Source organism: Echinops telfairi, unplaced genomic scaffold, assembly GCF_000313985.2.
Source record: "Echinops telfairi isolate 266 unplaced genomic scaffold, ASM31398v2 ScPeMD7_7475;HRSCAF=8513, whole genome shotgun sequence".
Classification (NCBI taxonomy): Eukaryota; Metazoa; Chordata; class Mammalia; order Afrosoricida; family Tenrecidae; genus Echinops; species Echinops telfairi.
The window spans coordinates 31,799,528-31,824,022 of record NW_022111379.1 but is presented as its reverse complement, the minus strand read 5'-3'; the positions used below and the strand labels follow the sequence as shown (position 1 = coordinate 31,824,022).

At 48.7% G+C, this 24,495-nt stretch overlaps 2 protein-coding genes and 1 non-coding gene across 4 annotated transcripts in view; 2 read left to right on the top strand and 1 right to left on the bottom strand.

Annotated features, from left to right (window-relative positions):
• Positions 1-5,761, top strand: part of ACSBG1 (acyl-CoA synthetase bubblegum family member 1) — a 59,421-nt gene extending 53,660 nt beyond the window's left edge. For both annotated transcript variants that reach the window (XM_004700024.3, XM_045285756.1), the window contains 3 exons: positions 2,729-2,868; positions 3,396-3,642; positions 5,187-5,761. In XM_004700024.3, the coding sequence (XP_004700081.3) occupies positions 2,729-2,868; positions 3,396-3,642; positions 5,187-5,272 (473 nt within the window). In that variant the 3' untranslated portion in view covers positions 5,273-5,761. The remainder of the gene's footprint in view (positions 1-2,728; positions 2,869-3,395; positions 3,643-5,186) is intronic.
• An 862-nt stretch (positions 5,762-6,623) lies between these two features.
• IDH3A (isocitrate dehydrogenase (NAD(+)) 3 catalytic subunit alpha) lies at positions 6,624-23,636 on the bottom strand. The gene is made up of 11 exons (XM_004699717.2): positions 23,535-23,636; positions 20,542-20,604; positions 18,254-18,337; positions 16,238-16,352; positions 15,134-15,321; positions 14,600-14,733; positions 13,613-13,715; positions 13,425-13,489; positions 11,593-11,677; positions 10,284-10,436; positions 6,624-7,343 (listed from the first exon to the last, which is right to left on the bottom strand). Exons 1-11 carry the CDS (start codon positions 23,634-23,636, stop codon positions 7,260-7,262), a joined length of 1,176 nt encoding a protein of 391 aa, XP_004699774.2. The 3' UTR covers positions 6,624-7,259.
• Positions 9,239-9,429, top strand: LOC115867924. Its single transcript, XR_004045322.1, has one exon. It is a non-coding gene; the product is annotated as a U2 spliceosomal RNA (small nuclear RNA).
• Positions 23,637-24,495: the final 859 nt, after the last annotated feature.

Sequence of the window (24,495 nt, the reverse complement as noted above, 5' to 3'; positions counted from 1 at the left end):
GGATCCTTGTGACTTGCCAGTTCATTCCGTGGGTCTTGGGCACCTTCCTCCGATACCATCCGTTCTTGATCATGTGCTATCTCTTGAAACGGGTGGGTGTCAACTAGCTCTTTGTGACACACTGAATGAGGGACATCATGGCTGCTATCAGATGAAATACTGGCTAGAAGCAAAGAATACCAGACAGATGTTTACTTGTGTTTTGTCAACGATGCAAAGGCACTCCACTGTGTGGACTATAATAAACTGCACAACATTGAGAAGTATGGTGCACATCAGAGTTGCAGCATTTCATCATACTTACTCAGTCCCTATATTAGCAGATCACCTGAGAAGCTGGACTAGATGAAGAAGGAAAGGCATCAAGATGGGAGGAAGGCTTACTAAATGCACTGCAATATACAGATGGCACAGCCGTGCTTGTCGAAAGCACTTGAAGCACTTGTTGATGAAAATCAAGGACTTTAGCCTTCCGTATGGATGGCAAGTCAACAAAGAAAACAAAAAGCGTCACAACCAGACCAATAGGTGACATCGTGATCAATGGAGAAAAGATCGAAGCTGTCAAGGATCTCGTTTTGCTTGCATCCACACTCAGTGCTCATTGGTCGCAGCAGTCCCAGGTTCCAACAGTGCATTGCACTGAGTAAATCTCCTGCACAACAAAGTGTTGAAGATCAAGGGTGTCCTTTAAAAAAAAAAAAATCAATCATTGCATTGGGGGGGTGCTCTTACAAATCGTATAACAATCCATCATTCAATAGTATTAAGCACATTTGTACATATGTTGCCATCAACATTTCCAAAAAAATTTCTTTCTACTTGAGCCCTTGGTATCAACTCCTCTTTTTTTTTTTTTTTTCAAGGATGTCATGTTAAAGGACTAAAATGTACCTGCCCCAAGCCATGGTATTTTCTATCACTTCACATACATGTGAAAGCTGAACCGTGCGTAAGGAAGACAGAAGAAGAATCAATGCATGATATTATGGGCTTGGCGAAGGATATTGAAAGTACCCTGGACTGCTAGAAGAATAAACAAATCTGTCTCTGAAGAAGTAGAGCCAGAGTGCTCCCTAGAAGTGAGGATGGTGAGATTTGGTCTCACAGACTTTGGACATGTGTTCCTGAGACTGGTCCCTAGAAAAAGACATCCTGCTTGGTAAAATGTAAGGGCGTCCAACAAAGAGGAAAACCCTCACGGGATGGATTGACACCATGGCTGCCATCATAGACTCAACATCATGATTGTGAGCCTGTCACGGAGTCGGGCAGTGATGTGCTCGGATGTACACAGAGCTTCTATGAGTGGGCGCTGGCCCGACAGCCCCTACCAGCAGCAATGCAGTGTTGGGGAGAAAGACGACGAGGCTGTCTGCTCCTGTTGAGACTGGCAGCCTCAGTCCCCCGTGGAGGAGTTCTGTGGACCGCCTCTAAGGGCCACTGTGAGTCGGACTGGAACGGATGGCAGCGGGTTTGGTTTTGGTGTCTGATGGGAATCTCGCAACCTCATCATAACTTCATTATATTTGCCAAGACCTAAGTTTCAAATAATTTCACATTAATAGATAGATCTTTGGGGGCGGGTAGAGAGACACAATGCAGCCCTCAATACTTTCTAATCCTGTGATTTATTTTTCCCCTGTAATTGCACTGGTTCGGCCCTCTAGAACAATGATGGACGGCATTGGTGAGAGGGTCACCCTTGTTTTGTTCCTGATCACTCAGCGGGGAGAGCTTTTCAGTATTTAATTATGAAATGTATTTGCAGGGTTTTTTGTTGTTGATAATCTATATCAGATTAACAAAGTTCCTTTCCAGAACTGGTTTATCATGCGTGGGTGTTATTAGTAGTAAAAGATACTGGTAAAAAACGAGAAGAGAGAGAAAATAGTAAAAGCGAGATCGTAAGGATAAATTCCACATGTCAGTAGCAGGATTATGTCTTTTTACATTTCCAGGACCTACCCTTCCCCTCCGCTCCATGTCTGCTGCCTTAGCTAAGTCTGATCACCTTGACTCATAACACAGTTTCCCCTCTGGCCAGCTTGTCTCCTTACTCTTCACCCCAATCAATAAAATTGTTTGTTAAATTTTTGTTAAAATTTCGACCCCAAACCATTCCATTTTTCCCACTGCCTACATCCTGCTTCTCGCGCAGGAGGCCTCTGTGATCAGCCTGCCTTCCTGTCCAGTCTTTGCTCATTTTATTACCTGCAGTTAAAGACCTTGTATCTCTGTTTATCAAACTCCTATTCAGGTTTAACATTCAGCTGGGTCAGGGTGCACCCCTCTGTCATACTATCTGACTACACTGGGATCTCGCTGCAGCCAGGGACTGTCTTGCTCTATTCTGTTCCTTATGTCCAGCACAGGACCTGAACACAGAATACGACCAACTAATCTCGATTTAATTAGATAGAATCAAGGCGATCTAACTACCATCAGTCAAGACGCATCTATTAAATGCCAACTTGACATATAGGAGAGCCCCAGTCGTGCAGTGATTACATGTTGGAGTCACGGCTGTCTGAAAGGGCAGGCGCTGAACAGGCAGAGTGGTGGGACTCCGAGGTGACCATGTCTTCTGGGGCCCAGTTCTGCATCTTGCTCCTGTGCGGGGCATCACTGCTGCCCTGGCCTCCCCAAGCTGGGACGGAGGGCTGGGTCTTGGTCCAACCAGGGACCTAGGTGTAAACCTGTCGGGGCCCTGGCCTTTTCTCCCCAGAATTAATCATCACGGCCGGTGGGGAGAACGTGCCCCCTGTGCCCATCGAGGAGGCGGTGAAGATGGAGCTGCCCATCATCAGCAACGCCATGCTCATCGGGGACCAGCAGAAGTTCCTGACCATGCTGCTCACCTTGAAGGTGTGTCAGAGGGGGTGCGGGGGAGGGGGCTCTGGCCCAGGAGGTGCAGCTCCTGGGATGGTCTAGAGGTCAGGCAGAAGCCATATTCAGCCCAAACTACATCTGGATCCGATGGCCCAATGTGGAATAACTGCCAATGGTAGTGCTGGCACTAAGCGGGGCCAAGGCACAAGGAAATTCCTTCTGTCCTCAGGGCTGCCTTGAATATACTGCTGTGACGATCCTTCTCATGTGACCCATGGGTCCCAGTAATAAAGGATGGCTTCCCTCGTTCCCCTCAGCAGATCCCCCCAGGCCAGTCATTGTCCACCGAGGCAGGACTCACTGTCCTTCTTTCACAAATGGCAACATCATTGACCAGAGCCTTCTAATTCTCTGACCTTTGCTCCACCCCCCACACCAGGGGCTCACTAATCAGCACAGCATCCCCCCTCCTTTGAGGACCAGCTCTTTGAAAGACAGCCCAGTGATTCACATCCTTGACCTCAGCTGTAAGACCTCGGTCCTGATGGATCTCTGCTTTTCAGTGCACTCTGGACCCAGACACCTCTGATCCAACCGATAATCTGAGCGAACAGGCTGTGGAGTTCTGCCAGAGAGTGGGCAGCAGAGCCACCACCGTGTCTGAGATTGTGGGCAAGAAGGACGAGGCCGTGTACCAGGCCATCGAAGCAGGGATCCAGAGGATCAACCAGAAGGCAGCGGCCCGCCCCTACCACATCCAGAAGTGGGCCATTCTGGAAAGGGACTTCTCCATCTCAGGGGGAGAGTTCGGTAGGTGTTTTTGGTTCGCCTTTGTTTCACTCTATCCAGGGCTAGGAGTGTCTGGGAGGTGCCCATTACAAGCAGCTGAGTGGCCATGGTAAGGTCAGCACTTGTGTTCACACCCATGCCCTTCCTGTGGGAGGCTATCGATCCTTCTGTGCACGGGCTTAGTAGGTCTGGCTTGTTGAGTATACCAAGTAGGTGCTAGGACTTATTAAGATACTCAACAGTTGACTTTGCCTTGGCCATGGGACTATGTTCCCCTGAAATCACATGGGAACATGAAGGCCCTGCTCCAGGAGTCATGGGGCTCTGGCGGTGAGACTACTCTGACCTGGAGGGCCAGCTCATGTCATAGGGAAGGAAGATGAAGCGTCTCTGGATCATGGTACCCAGAACCAGAACTGGCCTTCAGAGGCCTCTGCTGCAGCCTCAAATGGAAGGCCAAGGTCGCTCTTGGCGGTAATATTCCTGGCACCGGTGGCAATGACGTCTTAGTGAGGCTCCCCCAAGCCATCGGGGCTGAACCACATTCAACTCTCTGCAGCAACTCTGACAGGGTCTGGACCCTATTTGGTTGGCTGGTGCTGATAAATTGAACCCAAGGCCAGTGAGTTAGATGTTCTACTATTTTATATAAATGGTTTTTGCATCTCCACTCACACAGCCACGCGAGAGGCACAAAGCTACCCAGGATCCCCTATGACAGTACTCTCAATCTTGCTTCAGGGTAGGCAAGGAGCCAAGGCCAAGATTAGGGGAAGACTGTGGCCAGGCCTCTCTCACCGGGGCTTGTCTGCTGTCTCGTTGTAGTCAGTCGGAACTTAATGTCTGACGTCCGCACGAGCCTCCACTGAAATGCAGATGCTTTGCGCACTGGTATATCTATGGCTGTGCAACAAATCCCTCTTCAAAACTTAGCAGTTTAAAACAACAAACTTAAAAAAAACAAAAAACGTGTCTGTGGGGCAGGAACCCAGGAGCAGCCTAGCGGACCCTCATGACAGGTCATGAGGCTACAGAAGATGCCATCTGCGATGGGAGGAGTCCCGGCTCGTGGAGGTTGGAGGGCCTCGATTCCTTGCTGGCAAATGGCTGTTGTCAGTGGGCCTTCCAGAGGCTGTCTATGTGTGTGACTTGCTCCAAGATCCAAGGCAGAATCTGCAATCTTTTACCACCTTTCCCTGGTGGCGTAGTGGTTACACGTTGGGCTGCTAACCACAAGGTCAGCAGTTCGAAACCACTAGCCCCTCCAAGGGAGAAAGATGAGGCTTTCACTCCCATAAAGAGTTACAGTTTCATCATCCTACCTTGCCCTATAGGGTCTTTGAGTCAGAAGTAACGTGCCATCACTTCTTCCACTCTCTGGGTCACTCGTACATGGGAGGGGCCACGCAGGTACGGGCCACCAGTGCAGCGTAGATGTCACTACAGCCATCTGGGGGGTTGACTACCAGTTTGTCCCAAGTTGCAGGACTCACTTGTTCTGGATTGCAGCCCACCCGTCAGGTCCCCCAGAGCCCACCCGACTCATGGCTTCCTTGCTTCGGTAGGCCCCACGATGAAGCTGAGGCGGCTTGCGGTTCTGGAGAAGTACAAAGACATCATCGGTTCCTTCTACCAACTGCAGAACAAGTAACCAGGCTGCCCTTGCCATTGGTGAATAGAGGCCAGGCGTGGGAGCGTTTGCCCGACCCCAGGTCCTCCTCAATAAAGGTGCGGGGATTTCCGACCCCGGCGTTAGGTCTCCAGTGACGGAGGCTGCGGCTCTGGCGTTCCCATTGCCACGTCTTGTGCCAATAGCTGAAAATCCTGAAAAGCCTCATGTGTGGATACTTAGTGTTAATTTTAAGGATTGCTTTTTTGTTCCAGTGACAGATGACAATCAGCCCTCCCTCCAGAACTGAAGGGCTGATCATTTTCGGCCTTAGTTCCAGGTAGATTTTAACCAGTGGCCTGTTCAGAGCGGGCTGGGTGAGCTTTGTGTTTCTCGGGTGTGGTGCAGAGGGTGGGCAGTCCTAACGGCCCCCACCTCCGACACACCCCTGGAGGCAGTCAACCCCATCAATCCCTTATCCTCAGCCTCAAGCACAACTCACCTGATGCTTAATAAAACTGCTGCCGTCTACTGGATTGTATTTAATGAGGGATGCAAGCACCTACACTGTGTCAATTGAGCAGGTGGGACCCTGGTAGAGGGGAGTGAGTTAATGGAACAGAGGTGCAGGCGAGGGTCAGGGAAACACTCTAGTAAAAGCCCCTGCCTGCCACCCCCACCCCCAGAATACCTCAAGCAGCCCGTGGTCGGCAGCAGGCCGGGCCAAGACCAAGCCAAACAGGAAACAGGCAGAGGGGCGTACATGTGATCCGTTTGGGAATTTTTTATTTGGAACAGGCAGCCCAATAAAACAGAGCAAGCACGATACACGTCTGCTTGCCAGACTGGTCGCAGGCTGAAGACAGACTCAGGCAGAGACTGGCGTTTAGAGATGCTTTTGGATAGGAGCGGCAGGTTGGCAAGGTTACAAGGGAGGGTTGCCATAGGTTGCCTTTGGCGCGTGGGAGGCTGAAGAGTAGCTGTTTGTGAAAAGAGTAACGTTGCGTCTGCAGTTTCATAAAGATGATGCTAAGGGATTCAGCATGGGAGGGGGTGGAAGGTCCAAAGCTGAGGCCAAGCCCCTGCTTGGCCTGATTTTGAGAACCAGCTCCCGGAGTCTGCCCTTGGTTCCCCCACCTCATCTTTCACTCCTGGTGTGAAGGCGCAACGCCGGACGGTTGGTGCTTTGGAGAAGGTGAAGGTGAAATACTCAGCACCCAAGTTCCTTAACGACAGCCAAGATCTAGGCTTGGGTCCTGCAGCAGTACTGCCCCAGCGCCAATGGCTGGTTAGCAGTCATTCTCCGTTCCAGACCCACCCAAGTCAGGATTTCGTACAGGGGTACAAAGAACAGTCAATCTCAAGACAACAAAACAATCGAACACTCGCAGCGTGAGTTTGTACCTAACAGACTCCCTACATTTTATTTAACAAAAATTACATCTCTCGTGATAGATTTCTTGGATCTGAAGTCTTTATTCATACAGTAAAGGACCAATCTTTTTGTTTCATTTGTGAGGTGAACTTTCCCAACGAGTTTCTCCTGTGCCCGTTTCTGATTTTTTTTTTGTTTTTTGTTGTTTTTTTTTTCGTTTCTGATTTTAGAAGAATATCATCTTGTGCTATAATGTCAGTATCCTGTTTTATCTCCATTATATTTTTCATAAAGCAAAAAACCCAGATCTTTCCTGTAAAAAGTTAGATAGATGTTTTCTCTTATTAATTTTGTATCATATTTACAGCTGAGAGGGGGGGAAAAAACAAAAAAACAGTTTTAACTTAAGTGTAACATGGTTAACAATGGCAGAATTAAAATTTACCAGGTAGGCATATAATAAATAAAAACAGCACTTGGAAAAAGTCCTTTGAAAGCAGGCCTTAGGGAATTGATCGCCTGCACCTCTTACACAGGTGTGTCATGGTTAAGAGGCCAGATCCAAACACGCACTCTGTCGAGAAACAAGCAAACCGAAGGCATGGCTGCTGCAGTGTCCACTGGAGTGACTGGTGCAAACGCCGGGCAGGAGTGCTAATCCAAGTCCTTGACGCGGAGGCAGATCTCCTCTGTGAAGTCGGAGCACTTGGAATTGCCTCCCAGGTCTTTCGTTAAACTCTGAAAAAGGGGGAAAGGCAAAGACCAGGATGTAGACACGCAGACACCCGACTGAGGGCTTGTTTACCAGAGACACTCCGCAGACCGGAGCTCATTCGCCGTTTTTTCCCCCCTTTGAGGACTGAGGTGTGCCTGCCCAGGCCATGGTATTTTCTTTAATCATTTAATTAGGGGCTCATACCACTCTTATCACAATCCATACATACATCAATTGTGTCATGCACATTTGTACATTCATTGCCCTCATCATTCTCAGAACATTTGCTCTCCACGTAAGCCCCTGGCATCAGCTCATTTCCCCCCTCCCTCCCTGCTCCCCACTCCCTCATGAACCCTTGATAATTTATAAATTATTATTTTCTCATGTCTCACTGTCCGACGTCTCCCTTCACCCACTTTTCTATTGTCTGTCCCCCAGGGAGGAGGTTATATGTAGTTCCTTGTCATCGGTTCCCCCTTTTCAACCCACTCTCCCTCTACCCTCCCAGTATCACCACTCACAGCACTGGTCCTGAAGGGATCATCCGCCCTGGATTCCCTGTGTTTCCAGTTCCTATCTGTACCAGTGTACATCCTCTGGTCTAGCCAGACTTGCAAGGTAGAATTCGGATCATGATAAGGGGGGCGGAAGCATTTAAGAACCAGAGGAAAGTTGTATGTTTCATCATTGCTACATTGCACCCTGACTGGCTAGTCTCTTCCCTGAGACCTATCTGCAAGGGGATCTCCAGTGGCCTACAAATGGGCTTTGGGTCTCCACTCCGCACTCCCATTTTCGTCTTTACTTTCAAGCGAGGCTCCACCCCACGACCTCTAGGGAAGACTGAGAAAACCCAACCGGGACTCACAAGAGTCTCTGCAAAGAATCCAGTGGTGCCACTGCCCAGGGAAGCTTCCAGAACACTTCCCGTTGGACAGCCAACAGACCCCAAGGAAAGAAAGAAATGAATAACCAAACACTGATAGCGAGTTGAAGCCGACTCATAGCGACCCTATAGGGCAGGGTAGACCTGCCCCGTGAGCTTCTGACAGGAGAAAGTCCTTGGGATTTTTAAAGCACCGATTCCTGTTTGGAGGCTGGGGAACAGATGCCGAGGAAATGCTTAAATCACTAACTCTCACAGCCCCCTTTTCCCCTCTGTGCTCCCAGACGCTGTCCCACCATGGCATCCTGCGCCGCCCTAGGGGCCGCTGTGTCCCTCGGCAGCTCTGCTGGGGTCTAGAGCGCACCAACCCCAACACAGCTTCAGAACCAAACTCAGAGTCTCAGGCCACCAGCGGAACGCCGCAGGCTGTTAAAAACAAGTTTGAAATGATTTGTATTTTAGGCGTAAGAAAGAAATTTCCAATGACGGAACTTAAAAAAAAAAAAAAAGTAAGAGACAAAGATCAGCCTCCAAGGCCCAGCAGTGGGAAGGATGATGGCTCCCACCCTCCTCCTAACTATCACAACCACCCAGTGGACAAGCCACCCCGCCTGCCCACAGCTGAAGGGGAGCCGGTTGGGCAATAGCCAGACGGTGAGAACCCCAACTGCTACGTAGGGGCTGTGAGGCCTAGAGCAGACCCCTTAAACCATCATCTGCACGAGCTGTGATTACTGGTGGGCTCAGCTTGATAGAAGACTGTGTAGGTAGCTCACCGCCGTGGAGCCAGCGCCTCCTCACAGGCACCCGGCAGGCCGGGGCGGAACTGCCCCTGCCTTTCTAGACCAGGACCCTCCTTCCACAGGAGGAGAAAGCAGCTGGTGGTTTCAAACTGCCAACCTTGAGAATCGAAGCCCAACTCCTCACCACTACGCGGTCAGGGCTCCTCTCTCTCTCTCTCTGTACTTATGTAACACACACTTCACAATTCTAAGCTCTTGTATATATGTAATTAAGATTAAATAATGCATCGCTTCTCGGCCTTTTGGCTAAGATCAAGTGTAGTATCTGTTCTTATCAGTTTAATATCTGATACGTCCTCTATCCGAGGACAATATATTAAATGGATTTTTGGAGCAGGGAGATGGAATAGGAGCTTGCTCCGTCCACTCCACGCATCGACCTGGTATTGCAGTACTTCCAGGAACGGTGCAACCCCTCGGGGGTCTCTTCACAAAAAAAAAAAAAAAAAAAAGATTAAATAATGATAGCGACTGTTAATTGCATACTTGCAGAATCCTAAGTTCTTATAGATACAGAAATACATAACATAAATAAATAAAGGACTTGGGATTGTGGAAGTATGATTCATATTAGTCATTATTATTACTTTCATAAAAATTTTCTATTCCAGGTGTACAAACTATAACACACGATACCACTGAGTATCGACACATCATATCTGTCTCCACTTTTAGATTCTGAGCTCCCTGAAGTCCAGGACCTTAAAGACTAGCCATCAGTTTACATTCTTCATACTTCACTATGTAAAGCACTGACAGGAGAAAACAAGTGGCCCAGAAAATTAATGGACTGGTCAAAAATCAGAGAGGTAGCTGGGATTGGACAAGATGAGGCAGGCTAAAACTAGAACCCAAACTGAAAAAACCAGACCCACCACCTTCTGACGCGTAGCGTCCCGTTCCCGAGGCTGTAAATCTTTACAAGGGCGGACAGCCTCATATTTTTCCCTCAGAGTGGCCAGTAAACTCAAACCACAGACCTTGTGGTTAGCAGCCCACTACTGAACCCTTTGTGCCACCAGGTTAGGTGGCCCCTTAGGTTAGGATGTGATAGGAAACAGGATAGGAACCCTTTGTGGCCCCTTAGGTAAGGATGTGATAGGAAACCCCAGACTCTGGCTCCCAAACCATGAAACAGTAGGATGTGTGCCTGAGAAAGTGTGCACACCTCCTGAGGTCATCAATCGCTCTGTCCTCCGGAGAACTATGACCTTCCCCCAGCTGTGGATATGGAAGAAACTCACTCCACCCAGCACGAGACCTACACGTACCTTCCCGTCTTTAATTGTAGCAAAGCATGCAGCCTCGATCTTTGCCGCTTGGTCAAAAAGGCCCATGTGACGCAGCATCATCACAGCGCTGAGCAGGAGAGCGGTGGGGTTGGCCATGTCCTTGCCAGCTATGTCCGGGGCAGTTCCATGAACCTATGTAATAGGAAGAGTCACAGAAGTGGACAAGGACCCCAAACCAAAATCCCTCTCCTGCCAAAGATGGGGTGGGGCTTCCCCACTTTTCCTCACCAGCAGGAGATGGTTACCAAATATCTACTGTGTGTACTTCTCCATCACAGAACTTAGAAACATTCGATTTTCCATTAAAAATTATTATTTTGAGCTTCTTACTTCTTTTCTTTTCTTTTGAGCTTCTTTCTAAGTAAAATATTGGGCCAACCTTTTTTTCCAATCAATTTTTGGGGAAATGTATCTTTGTTTGTTTTAAAGGCATTTATTCAGTATCATGATCAGACTGTTTACCTTTAGCAATCAACAGTAGGAGTGCAAAACAAGAAAACTACATGAATGCCCTTTGTTGGAATGCTTTGCACTTTTCACAGAACTGAAATTAAAATAACCAGTTATACAATTAGTCACAAATACAGTCCTCAAGTTCTTCTGCCCCGACACATGAGTACTGTCTACAATAGGTCTTTGTAGCAGCTAGACCCTGCTGTGCTGGGCTGAATCCACAAATCGGTTGCAACCTGTAGCTCCCCTGTCACTTCTCTGGCCCTCCTCTCCTAAGGCGCCTTGTTCCCTGGTAGTCATTAAAAACTCCACCACTGCCATGGCTGCTGCTACTGCTTGCACCACCGTCGCCCCTTGGTTTCATGGCTTGTGAAAGTACTGACCTCCACCACCACTAAGGGCCAGAACTTCTGCCTCCTGTTTCCTCCCTTCATTGGTCCAAACTTGGAAGACTGTGTCTCATGACCATGCAGTCTGTGGGCACCCCCCACTGCTCAAAAGGGCTCAGGGGGCTCTCGTCTGCCGTTGCACAACTCAACCCTGCAAGGAATAGCTTCTGTAGCTTTTTAGGAGACTGACTTAGAAATGATGTCGGTGGACCCCAACGAAGTTTCCTCGGTGGCACCCACAGGCAGAAAGCTGTATGTATTTTTTAATGTTGAGGGATATGGAATAGATATTTGGGGGGAATGAACAGGCCAAACTTATATGAAAAACAGGAGGCATCCTTTTCTTCTGACAGTGTGAATAACTCAAATGTTACAAGATCCGTAGACAACCCCTCCTGAACCCTCCTGCCGCTCGGGCCATCCTGCTTCAGGGGCAAGGGCCTTACCGACTCGAAGATGGCAACTCCATTGGCGCCAATGTTGCCACTTGGCGTCACTCCAAGTCCTCCGATCAACCCTGCACACAGGTCGCTGGGGGCAGGAAAACACTTCAGAATGCATTTTGGGAAAAAACCAAAGATCTTACCTAGCCACCAACATAGTGGTTTGGAAACACCATTCTTCACGGAATGGAACCAGGGGGCCTTGGCGAAATGTCTGATTCTGGGGCTGAGCCTTGCACAAGACCAGGCTGCCCCCCCTCAAACTGGGACAGCTTGAACACCCGAAAAATGAGCAACAGTGATGGATCCAGCCCCTGAATATAAAGCAAGGCCTTTCCATATAGAACAATGTTGACAAATACATGAAAGAGAGATGACAGTAAAAAACCATTCAGCCAACACGTGTCTCTGTGTGCATGCACGCCTGACAACATCACGCGTGTCACAGTCCGTTCATGAGAAGCAAGTCACTGGCTGGAGCCCACTTTCAAGGAGGGGGTATGTAGCTCTCCCACTAGGAGAGGAATATGAGAGAATCCATAAATATATATTTTAAACCATGTGTGTTTGTCCATGCTTTGAGCAAGGGGTGGAATACCAGAATTCTTTTTATACCCCCCATGGTTTGTTTGTTTTTTTAATTTAAACCATTTATTGGGGGCTCAGAAAACTTATCGCAACCCATATATATATATATCCATTGTGTCAAGGACGTTTGTACATGTGTTAGCCTCATCATTCTCAAAACATTTGCTTTCCACTTGAGCCCTTGGTATCAGCTCATTTTCCCCCTCCCTCCCCGCTCCCCTCTCCCTGATGAACCCTTGATAATTTATAAATTATTATTATTAACAGAATTCTTTTTTTTTCTTATTACCAGAATTCTTTATAGCATTCTTAGTTTTTCTGAAAGCCTGAAACTGCTCCCCCTCAGCACCCTTCCCCATTAAAAAAAAATAGTTAAGGATCATTGACCTATATAAGATTGCAATCAATCAATAAAATAGCTGAACTCATGATTACAGAGCAATAGCCAGGAGCTGAGCTGATAACAAAAGAGAAGGAACCCCACCAGCACTGAGTCATTGATGCCTCTGCCTGTCTTACTAGAATTCAAGGGGCTCTGCTGGCAGACAGAGTAGGCCTTGAGGGGCTAATTGCAAGGTCAGCAGTTCGAAACTACCCACAGCTCTGTGGGAGAAGGAGGAGGCAATCTGCTCTCATCAAACTTTACAGCTTCAGAACCCCAAAGAGCAGTTTTACTCGGTGCCAGGGGTCAGCAAACTTTTGAGAAGAGTCAATCCTGTCCCCCTCACAACAATTTGAAATTTGTTCGAGTCATAAATATATTTTCACAAACAAATGAAACCACCTTTATCTAAATAACATCTTTAAAATTTTTCAGTTTTACTTCAAAGCCACCCGCATGTACCAAAAGAACCATAGTTTACAGACCCCTGGTCTGGGGCTGCCGTAAGTCGGACTCAATCCGAGGGTAGTAAGTGATTTGGAGATTTCAATCTCTATCTTATAACAAATGCTATTTTTGATTAATCAAGTCACATTTCATCTAGGGTTTGTTAAGTTAAATACCCACCACCACACCAAACCCATGGTCAGCGAGTGACTTAGAGCAAGCTGACAGGACAGAGTAGAACTTGAACCCGAGGGAATGCAAGGTTCTAGATGTTCATGGCAACGCCTCATCTTTCTCCTGTGGAGGGGCTGCTGGGTGGGGATCACAGACCTTTCGTTACGGGCCAACTGCTTAACCGCTGTGCAACCTGATCAATAATCATGGGGCTAGAAGAGCCAGAAAGTGTGGCCAGACTCACCTAAGGATGTCTCCATACAAGTTTGGCATAACGAGAACATCAAACTGGGATGGGTCTTGCACCATCTGAAAGGAAGGCATTCGCACGGTTAGTGTCCGCAAGGTGCACGGCACACACACACATACACACACGGACGTGAATACATGTTGCACACCATGGAATGGAGACAAACGTGGGTATATACTTACATTCAAGCATACTGTATCAAGGTACATCTCATTAAATTTAATATCTTTACAGTTTTCTGCAACTTCCCTGCATTTTTGCAGAAAAAGTCCATCTGACATTCGCCTGTATTTAATCAAATAAAAGTGGTTGAGAGCAAAGACTTGCCGGGGAGGGGAGGAGATTACAAAGGATCAAATCAAAGAAGTAAAACTACGCCCAGGATACTGAAGCACCAAAAGGCAGGGGTCTAATCACAAATTCAGTCAAACTACTTTTTAAGCAAGTTAATGAAATACAAGTGGAAATGTCCTGGATGTGAAAAAGAGCGAAGTCGGCGAGCACGCACATAATGGAGCGGACGGCCCTTCCCAGGGCTGCTCAGCAGGAGGGAAGACGGCCCCTGAGGAGAAGATACTGCACTTGCTCTGTCTCTTCCCTTCCAGGGTTTTCATGGCCGTCACTGCTTAGCTCGAGAAAACGTCCCTTATACATTCAGCGAGGGCTTTCACAGATTGGGGATGAGGAGCATTTAAACTGCTAGAGCAGTGTGCCAGGTCCTTGTATTCGCCCTGTGAGCACCCTTAGCACCCACTCTTTTAAGCCTCTGCGCAGGTGGCAGTTACAGCAACACTCCCACTAATCTACTTCTAAAACACCAACGAGCCTGCCCTTTGACTTTTGGGGCCTTTGTTTAACTGGCCACAGGATCTGGAGAGTCCAGAATCTCTGGCTTCCTTTCCCAATAACCCTCAGGCCCTCTTCGGCAGTCCAACACCTGGATTCCTGTCTGTGCCCTCCCAGCGCTCCCCGTCACTGACACAGCGCATTAGTGAGGCCAGAGAGGAGAAGCAAATGCTTGACCCTCCTCCAACTGGTTAGAAATGATTGTTCAGGAAGGTGAGAAATCAACCAGCCAGCTGAGCACAGCAAGCAGCGCCTGTCACTGAGTGTGGCCACCCCCACCAGCCGCACAAAACAGGCCAGCGGGCTGGCCCACAGGGACTCACATGATGTTGGCTTTGTGCACGGCGGTGACGTTGCTCCGGTGATTGTTCCGGGCGTATTCGAAGGCAAACTCAGCAATGCGCTTGCTTGCCTGCTCGGTGATAAGCTTGATGCTCTGCACAACTCCGTCGACAATCTGCAAGGGGGCAAATGCCACCTGGCTGAAACAGCACTCAGCAGCTGGCTGTGGGCGCACAATGCTGCTCGCGGCCAGAGCCAGGCAGAGCACCCTCATTCAATGTTCGCACTACACCCCCCACTGCACAGGCGAGGAAAACTGAGATGCAGTGATGGTCGCTTGCCAAACAGCACCCTCTGGGAAGTCGGGGTTCAGGACTCAAGTACAGGGCCGAGTCCCCCTCCTGGGCTCTGAACCTCATGCCCGACTACTCCTGGGACCTCAAGCATCCACTGGAGCGTGTCAGGCCAAGACCAGCACCAACACAGACACCCACAATCCAGGAACTTGTCCCTCTGTCCCAAGGTCAGCGGAGGCACACCAACTACGAATGAGAACAGCGCCAACGTCCACTTACCACGTGCTCGATGCCACTGTATTCTCCTTCCGTGTTCTCACGGATGGTGACAATATTGACGTCGGTGTACGGGGTTTTGTAGCCTTCGATTGAGACGCATGGTCGGACGTTGGCATAAAGGTCAAATGTCTTACGCAGCAACAGATTCATAGATGGATGACCAGCTGCTATCGGGGTCTTTAACGGGCCTGTAACAAAGAATACGTGGATGACAAGACTAGGACACACTGTGGCCTGACACCCGGGCTACCTTGTAAAATGTCGTCTGCCACGAACTCGAATCTCGCCTTCGGATGCAAAGGAAGAAGGACATTTCCTCGTTTTTTGAGCATGCACTGCATGCCACGATGATCTCACACACCGAGCTAGGGCATCTCTGGACCTTCACCACCACCACCCTATGATAGCGGGACCCCCACAGGGCTGCTGATTGGCAGGATGCCATCACCCGTTCTTAGTGGACAACATCCAAGTTCCCACCTCATACAGAGGCTAGTTTTCCTGAGCTTTTATTATCATTTAAAACACACACACACACACACACACACACACACACACACACAACAAGAATAAGAAATTTGCCCCAAGTCTCTGAGCCAGTAAGTGGCAGAGATCAGAATCAAAGCTAGAGCTGTCTGGGTTCAGAGCCTGGGTCGAAAATGAATCTCTACAAATGAGCTTTACACAATTGATGTGTGTTTGGATTGCGATAACAGTTGTATGAGCCCCAATGAAATGTTTAAAAAAAAGAAAAAAGGTTGTATAAAACAAAAAAATGAATCTCTTGCATGCAGTCTGAATCTTGACCTTAAAGAGGTAGTAATTTGAATCATTTTTAAAGACGTATAATTAAGGAAAAGATAAATCTAGTCAAGAATATCTGTGTGTTGTCATCTGATGTAACACTTTAATGTTCTTACTGGGGGGAGGAATGTCACAATATGAGACACAGAGCTTCCAACAAGCATGAATGCACCGCTTCATCAAAAGCCGGCTTTACTCTAGCAGATGGTCAAGCCTGTGGAGTTCACGGCACACACTTTCACACCAGAAGACCCGCAGCAGAGATGAGCAGTAACCATCTCTCATCCACTCCAGTGGTACCTTTCAAGCCCATCTTGTTCTTATCCATGGACTCTTTGGCTTCTGGGGGGATCATCCACTTGCCTCCAGGTCCTTGGATGGCGGTGACATTCCGCTCCTCCCACTGAATAGGCGCCTAGGGGCCAGACCAGAGCAGTGAGCAGCTGTACACCACTACCCACACTGCAACTCAGAGCACAACTAGGAAGCACATGTATGACCGGAGGCCAGGAAGCTCCTGGGGCACGAGAAGAGGTGTTCTCCGGTATGGACAAGGGGATTTGCAATAGTGCCCTTGCCAAGTCATCCACCCCAGCTGCCACCTTGCCCACATTTTTTTCACAAGGCTGCTTTAGAGTGGCTATAATTAGAATTGGAGCAGAGGACGGGGGTTCACAGGAACACCGCCTAGTACTGACAGGTGCTACGGCAGGGATGAGCCTTATAAGCACTAGGCTAAGTAAAAGGAACCGCGAAAGACCCTACTTGTATGACTCTCCAGCACAGGCAGAGAGAGGACTGATGGTCCTGGGGATACAGTAAGGAGACCAGGTACACAATGAGTATGCCCTTGGCTGTGAACTGGAAAGGCTGACGGCACAAGCTCCCCAGCAGCTTGGTGGGAAAGCCCTGGTGATCTACTCCTGTAAAGAGTCAAAGTCAACCAAACCCATTCCCTGGAGTGGATTCCAACTCAGAGCAACCCTCTGGGGCCAAGGAGGACCGCCCTGGGGGGTGGCCAAGGCTGTATACCCTTCCCTGACTCGGCTGAGCGGCTGGTGAGTTCCACCAGCCAACCCAGCACTTTAACCACTGTGCCACCAGTGTTGCTTTCTGAAACCTGTCCTGTGGGGTTACCAGGAATCTGAATCACCGTGATGGGGCACACACAGGGCTGCTGAGAGGGGAAAAGTAGAAGTTCCTCACGAACGTGGGGGGCGGGGGGAGTTCCTTTAGGGAAGGGGAGAAGTGGTCCAAAATTAGATTGTAGTGGTGGTCTTTCGACTCTCTGAAAACACTAAAAAAATAACAACAAAAAAGAACTGAATAAAAAACAAAAAAAGAACCGAATTGCAGACCTTGTATGGCATGTGCATTCTATGCCAGTACAACTGGAAACAACAATAAAAAGCACAGTGTCTAACTTATGAAGGTAAAGCCTGGGGTCTTCCTCCTGTGTGTCCACACACATCCAGAAGCCAGCACACTGCCTGAGGACGACCTCCGCATGTTCACAGGACACGGACTAAGATGTGGTCCAAGACCCAACTCGGAACCGATTCGTCCTCCGTTCCCTTGAGGTGTGTGCCACTGGACGAGCCTCAGCCTCTCCGAGGGAGCTCTGGTTGCAGACTCGGACAAGCGAAAGGGAACACGTCCCAAGTCCCTTGACTTATCCCTGCCACCACTAGCACAGCCACTGAGTTAATCCTGGGCACCATCTCATCGGGCAGCGACCCCCATAGCAGTGACAAAGGATCCCGGCAAGCCATGTCCAAATTTTGTATTTATTCCAAAACATCTGGCTGTCCTAAAAGCTAAGCTGCTGAAGGAACTATATCCCATCTTGAGGAGAATACTAGTACCCCATTGGAGATTGAACAACAACAACAAAATTTCAACCCCGTTCCAAAGTACCCCTCCTTTCAGTTTTTTGGAATACCACTTCCATTCTCCTTCTGCCACGAAGGCAGCATGAGGGTCGCCTGGTGACGAAGCGCAGTTCAGAGACTTGGAACCGGGGCCGGGCTCCAAGAGCCACAAGCGCAGCGGCGCTCCTCTGGTGGGGTCTGGGTGAGCTGAAGGCTCTGCCATCGTCGACATCACCGGCGGTGGCAAGGGCCAGCACGAGCGCATCTTCTACGAGAGTTGGCAGTATCTCTGAAGATCCAACACAGGCATCGGCAGCTTCAGAGCAACACTGACACCCCGCTAAGAATCCACAGAGTCCAAGTGGCTAAGAAAACCTGTCCTACAAATTATTCCGACTATTCTGAATTGTCACCCCCACCCTGCCGCCAAGAAAAGCACACTGACCTTGGCAGCGTCGAAGATCTTCATAACAGCAGCAGAGATTTCCGGGCCAATGCCATCTCCTGGAATTAGAGTTACTGTCTGAACCTGAATGTAAGAAGCCACCAGAGGAGAGAGTTAAGAACTGGTGTGGGAGGTTTCACAAAGAGTCGACACTGACTGAGAAATCCAAATACTCTTCAGAACACCGAAGTGGAGGGGAGAAACAACGAACGGCAAATCCCCCCGTTCTCCACTCACTCCCTGAGTCAGGAGCTTGCACCAAGGGCTCAAACAACCCTCTTCAGAGAAAGCAAATTAAACTACCCAGCTGACTACCCAATTGATTTCATTTCTGATGAGCTACAAAGAGCCGATTTAATTCAAGTCTGTAAACCGGGAGGCAGCTCAGTATTTGAGGCCTGTTCTCTCGCTACTACTCGAAGGCTTTCTCATGAAGGCAAGCACTGTCCGAGCCACTGGGCTCCTAGAAAGCTCACTCTCCCGTTAACTTCTTCACTCTTATGAAACACTTTCAGACACATTTCCACAATAGCCCTGAGGTCTGTCAGAACACGTGGAGAAAAGCATATGGGACTCCCCACCCCCCGGCAGGGTCGAATGTGCATTTATAACTGACAAGGTTTTATTCCAATGGCCTCAAACAAAACGCAGCCAGCATTTCAAACACAGAAACAAAACTAAACAAACGTGTGGGGAAATCCCTTCAGAGCGTTTTAATGAAGGTAAAAACCAGTGAGTGCAATACAAACGGATGGGGAGTCACTAGTCACTGCCCCGCACCCTTACAAGGCTCTCAAAAGGAGGTGTCTTGCTTTGAAAACAGACTGGCGCTGACATTCTGGGAGCAGCACACTTCCTGAGCACTAGGTGGCGCACGAACGCGGCACCAATTTCCGTGCCGGCTCCTCTGGGAATGAGGCCTGGACTATGTGGGGGCTTCCTCCCACCTTTGGTGCCTGGCCCAGACAATGGTCCCAGGTTCTATTCATTTCCATTCGCCTGGGCACCTTCTTTTTGTAAAATCATTCCTTCCAGTTTCTCGGGATCAGAGGTCGGCAAACTGCAGCTTGAAAAGCGAAGTGAGATTGAAAACGAACATAGAGCTCTCTTGGTTTTACTGAAAGGATATGATTCAGAAAATGGTGATTTCATTGGTGTGTAAAAATATATTTACGGCTCTCAAACGATTTTTAAATTGGTGTGAAGAACAGGATTAGCACTTCCGTCTCAAAAGTTTGGCAACCCTTACTCTGGGCCTTTGCCGTCCAGTGATAACACTGGGCAGGTAGATTGGAAGTAATATCTTCTCTATTTCTTCAAATAGAACCCCTCTTACCAGCCTACTATCTTTTTTTGAAAATGGGCTAATAGTAAAGGGCAATGAACATCTCACGGCTTTGCAGCCTGTGTTTGATTGAAGTGCTAGCCCCACACTCTTTGAGCCATCAGCTGCATCTTTTGCATAAGCAGAGCCAAAGAACCATGGGCTTCTTCTTCCTGTTCTCCGACATGTAATCGCCAACGCCATCAGGCCAGCCAGGAAGCAAATGGGGCACAAAGGAAAAGACACGGTGGGTCTTACACATTGCTCATAGCGTCAGATGTCAAACGGAGTACAGGAATTAGGAAATCCGCACCCGAGTCCTTAAATAGGGGGTAAAAATAAAAATGAATGGCAAGCCACTGACCACAGCCTCAGAACACGCTAAAAGTGTGGCGCCAGCTCTGACGGCACAGACTGATGCTGGGGGTCTAAAAGCAGCAGATTTCGGAAGGGAGGACACAGTGACGTGGCCGACACAAGCCACGCTGGGCAGAGAGCCCTCTCGGGCTGGGAGATGTTGAAGGGACTCCTAATTGGCGACCAATCTACTGATTTTAGGAGGCTCACAAAATGAAAATGCAAAGCAAGTTCGAAGCTTCTCAACAAGTCCTTGTTTTCTTGACTCGCACTGCTTTTCCAACTGGACCCAAAGGAGACTGTGAAATAAAGTTTAACAGGCTCCAGGGTGCCCTCTTTCTATTTTTAACAAGGCTTCTTCAAGATATTAATGTGACAAGCGGACATGGCCAGCTGTAACACAATTCTCTTAAAGGTACACGTAACCTAAGAGATTTACACTTATAGCAGTCACTAATGTTAATACACCTTGCAAATAGATCCAATTTCCTCTAGCATGGAGATAATGCTATATAACAGCATTTTCATATAAATCATCTCATACAAATAGAACATCTTTCTTGAGAAACTTCTAAAAGGAAGAAAATAAAGATGTAGATATACTCACACCACCAGAAAACCCTCTGGTCACCTGTTTTGGGTTGTGGAATGCCCCCAGCAGCCGAGAGACCTACGTTAACAGCAACAGAGAAACGTCATGCACAGCACGTGGCCACAGTAGTAAACAGTAAAACTGGAAGCATTTTTGCTTCTGACCACATGGCTAACAATGCGGCGAACTTTACTTCCAGAACTCCCTGGGAATCCTTTCCTCATGTGGCAAGCTAGTTCAGATTTGAAAAACTGCGCATGCCACTGACCTCTGCTCTGTGGATCAAAAGTACTAGACAGTCGAAAGTACTAGACAGTTTCGGTCAATTTTATGAATCACAAATCAAGCCCATTGCCATACAGTCTATCCCGGATTCTCACTCAGTGAGCCCGTAGGGCAGCACAGAATGGCTCCCTAGAGTTGCTGAAGCTGTGAATCTTTCATGGGAGTAGACAACCCCATCTCTCTCCGAGAGCAGCTAGTGGGTTCAAACTGCTGACCTTGCCGTCTGTAGCCCACCTGTAGCCCACTACTCCACCAGGGCTCCAGCAGGGGAATGAAAGGTTCGGAAGGTGAAATGAAGCTGGGCTGTGTCAGAGCTCACACACTGGGTTTTTCACCCACTGGAGGGGGGTGTTGTACACCAGCCTTCTGGACCTCTGCGGGTCTAGCACGGGGGCAGGGGGAACAGAAAACTGTCACTCATTTTAGAACCAGGAAGACCCAGAGCCCATTCACTTTCCAGGTTGGGACACTGGCCCCAGAAAGTGAGGCTCTGCCTTACCGGCTTACTCATAGGTACACACTTGGTAACTGGCGAATGGCAACCAGAATCCAGGGCTCCTGGCTCCGAGCCCAACTACCTGCAAACTCTGGGGCCAACTGCCAGCGAGCCTGTGCCTCAGGGCAAGGAGAACTGACTGCCCCAGAGGGGTCCTAGGTTGGGATCCTCACGGGGCAGATCACCAATCCTCTCCCACAGAGCAGCTGTCGGTTTGAACCGCCCGACACTTAGCCGACACATCGCCAATGAGAGCGCCTCACCTAATACACACTGTGCCCATTTTCCTGTGACCGCAAAGCGTCGTACTTCATGATTCAAACGTAAGTTTATTTAATGACATTTGACACCCATGCCATACACCGAATTAGGGTTTTTAAGAAATGATGTATTTCCTCTGCTAGTAAACAGGTGGTCATTATTGTTAATTTGCTGGTAGGAGGAGAAAGATGCAAAATTAATCACCCAGTAATCCCCCCCACAACTCTAAAATGTCTCTACCCCCCCCCAACTTAACCCTATATTACCCACTCAAAACTCACTGCCATCGAGCCGATGCCTACCCACAGTGACTCTGTCAGAAGGGTAGAACTGCCTCTGGGATTCCCAGACTCTCATTCTTTACGGGAGAAGAAAGCAAAAGCCTTCTTTTTCTAAGCTGCTAGTGGTTTCGAGCTGCTGACCTTGCAGTTAGCAGCCCAACTCTTAACTACTCTGCCACTGGGGCTCCTCCTAGGAGAACATAAATTTTAAAGGGGTACTTCATTCTGAGACCTGGTGGGGAGTCCTATTACATAATAAACAGCTGCAATCACAGAGGTTGAGTACATGGATGAAAGTGTTTTTTGTCATGCACCTTAGTAGGTGCCAATATTTCAGGCAATAATTCCTCAACAAGAAGGCCCAATTAATAATAAAACAAACGCATCTTTGCTTTTGTATCTAGCAGACAAAAAGTAGCCAAGCAGGTATGAACGAACTGCACCCTCCATTCTCTGGCACCCACCAAGACATGTAGCTGCACTGAAAAGGAAAGGGTCAGGTCCAAAATGATACTCTATGCCAAAGCCATTGCCCAAACTCAAGGGCAGGACCACCCACCAGTAGACTCACTGACTCGTAGGGACCCCCTGTGGGTTTCCGAGACTGTAACTGTTGATGGGAGTAGAAAGCCAAGTCTTTCTCCTAAGGAGCTGCTGGTGGTTTCAAACTGCCAACCAAGTGGATCGCAGTCCCCACTCGGAACCACTACACTCCCAGGGCTCCTTCCACCAGTAGATGGGAGGTCTTTTGGAGGCGACCCCATGGCTGGCACTGCTACACAATTGGGCATGGATTCTTCTACCCACCCTGTGCGAAGGATCAGACACCGACACAGAACAGATGCACGTCCTCCAGACATTCGATCGGACCACAAAAATGGATTTAAAATGTAAACTCACGAGCACAGGGACTTTTATTTGTTTGGTTCACTGCCAGACAGGGTCTCCAGGGTCTGGCTCTAATAGGTGCTCAGCAAGTATGTGCGGAAGGACCTGAGGCCAGCCTCAGTCCCTCACTCAGCAAGTCTATCCCAGGAGGAAATCCCAGCAAAGAGCTTTAGTACGAGGGGGCTTTTAAAAAATGCATGGGAAAAGGAAATGAACAGATCGTGGAATTTCCTCCATAAGCTTTTTGAAAGCCCCCCACCCCTGCCGTACTTGCAGTGATATCCCCCCATGTTGTCACCTCTCCTTCCATCTTTGGAAAGGTGGGACAGTGAGCTGGGGTGGATGGCAGGGAACTTGAGTTGGGTTTATATCTAAGTCATTAGAATGATCCAGGACTTTAAATAAAATAAGATTTAAGAAAAGACTATCTTCTGCAGTCTACTATGTAAGAGCCAGGAAAAGTCGAAACGCGCGCGCGCGCGCGCGTGTGTATGTGTGTGTGTGTGAGAGAGAGAAGCATGGTTTAGGCTGTGTTGCTGCTAGGCACCGACAGGTTGGTTCTGACTCCACAGGGAGGTACCACCCTGTCCTGCCTCATCCTCAACCTTTAAGCTGGGGCATATCGTGGCAGCCATGGTGCCCACCCATCTTGTCAGGAGCCTTCCTCTTTTCCACCGTCCCTCTATTTTACCCAGCACGATGTCCTTCTCCAATGACTGGTCTCTCCAGATAAACAGGCCCAACATGCATGAGGTGAAGTCTCACATCCGTGCTTCTAAGGAGTAGTCTGGCTGTACTTCTTCCGAGGCCCGCCGGCTTGTTCTCTGGCAGCCCGTGGTACCTTCCGTCCTCGCCAGCACCACCATCCAGATGCACACATTCTCCATCATGTGCTCCATGCCCGACTTTCACATGCACAGGAGGCGATTGAAGACTGTGGCTGGGGCTCCCCTTGTCCCAGACAAAACCTTTCAGAGGACCCCAGCAGAGGGAGAGCTGACAGAAACAGTACCCAACCCAGCCCCACTCTGGCCCAGCTTAAAGCACTTCTGTGCCAACCCCTGAAAAGAAACTGGCTCATAAAGGTCAAATGACTCTCCTAAAGGTCACACAGGGAGTCTGGTATCAGGGAGCCTCCACTACTCAACACTTCCTGCATGTGGGAGTATGTTTTATTTTGTTTTTCCCTGCCAGACAGTGTTGCTTGTGTTTCTCATTCTAAAGATTTCATGTACTTACCAAAGATGACTCGGCAGTCAAGTACAAGCTTGGGGATGGAAGAATTTTGGTTTGGGCAATGGCATAGATTTGCTTTACTTTAAGCAAACCTGACATAACTCACCACCACACCATGCCAAGTCTGAAGAGGGCAGCACTTCAGAACCCAGTTACTGAGGTCCAGTTATTAAGACCCAGTGGTCTGTTGGATGACCAGAAGATACATGTATTGCTAGCTAGAGACATCTATGTTTGCTGTGTCCCTTCAACATGTACTAGGGGCCTTCGTGTACACTACTGAATCCTCAAGCACTTCTGTGAGGCAAGTAGACCTATCCCTCCCTTACTGGCAACCCTGTTATCTGCCGCTCTGCACTTAAGACAACAGTAAAAAATCTTCTAGCTGACTGTTTCTCATGAACAAGGCTTATCTGGCAGGAAGATCCAGGTGGGCGCTGAGAGTAACACTGACTGCCGTAGTTAAGGTCATGTGTCAGCTTGGATGCGGCCTGAATGATTCTCAGTGGTTGGGCAGTTACA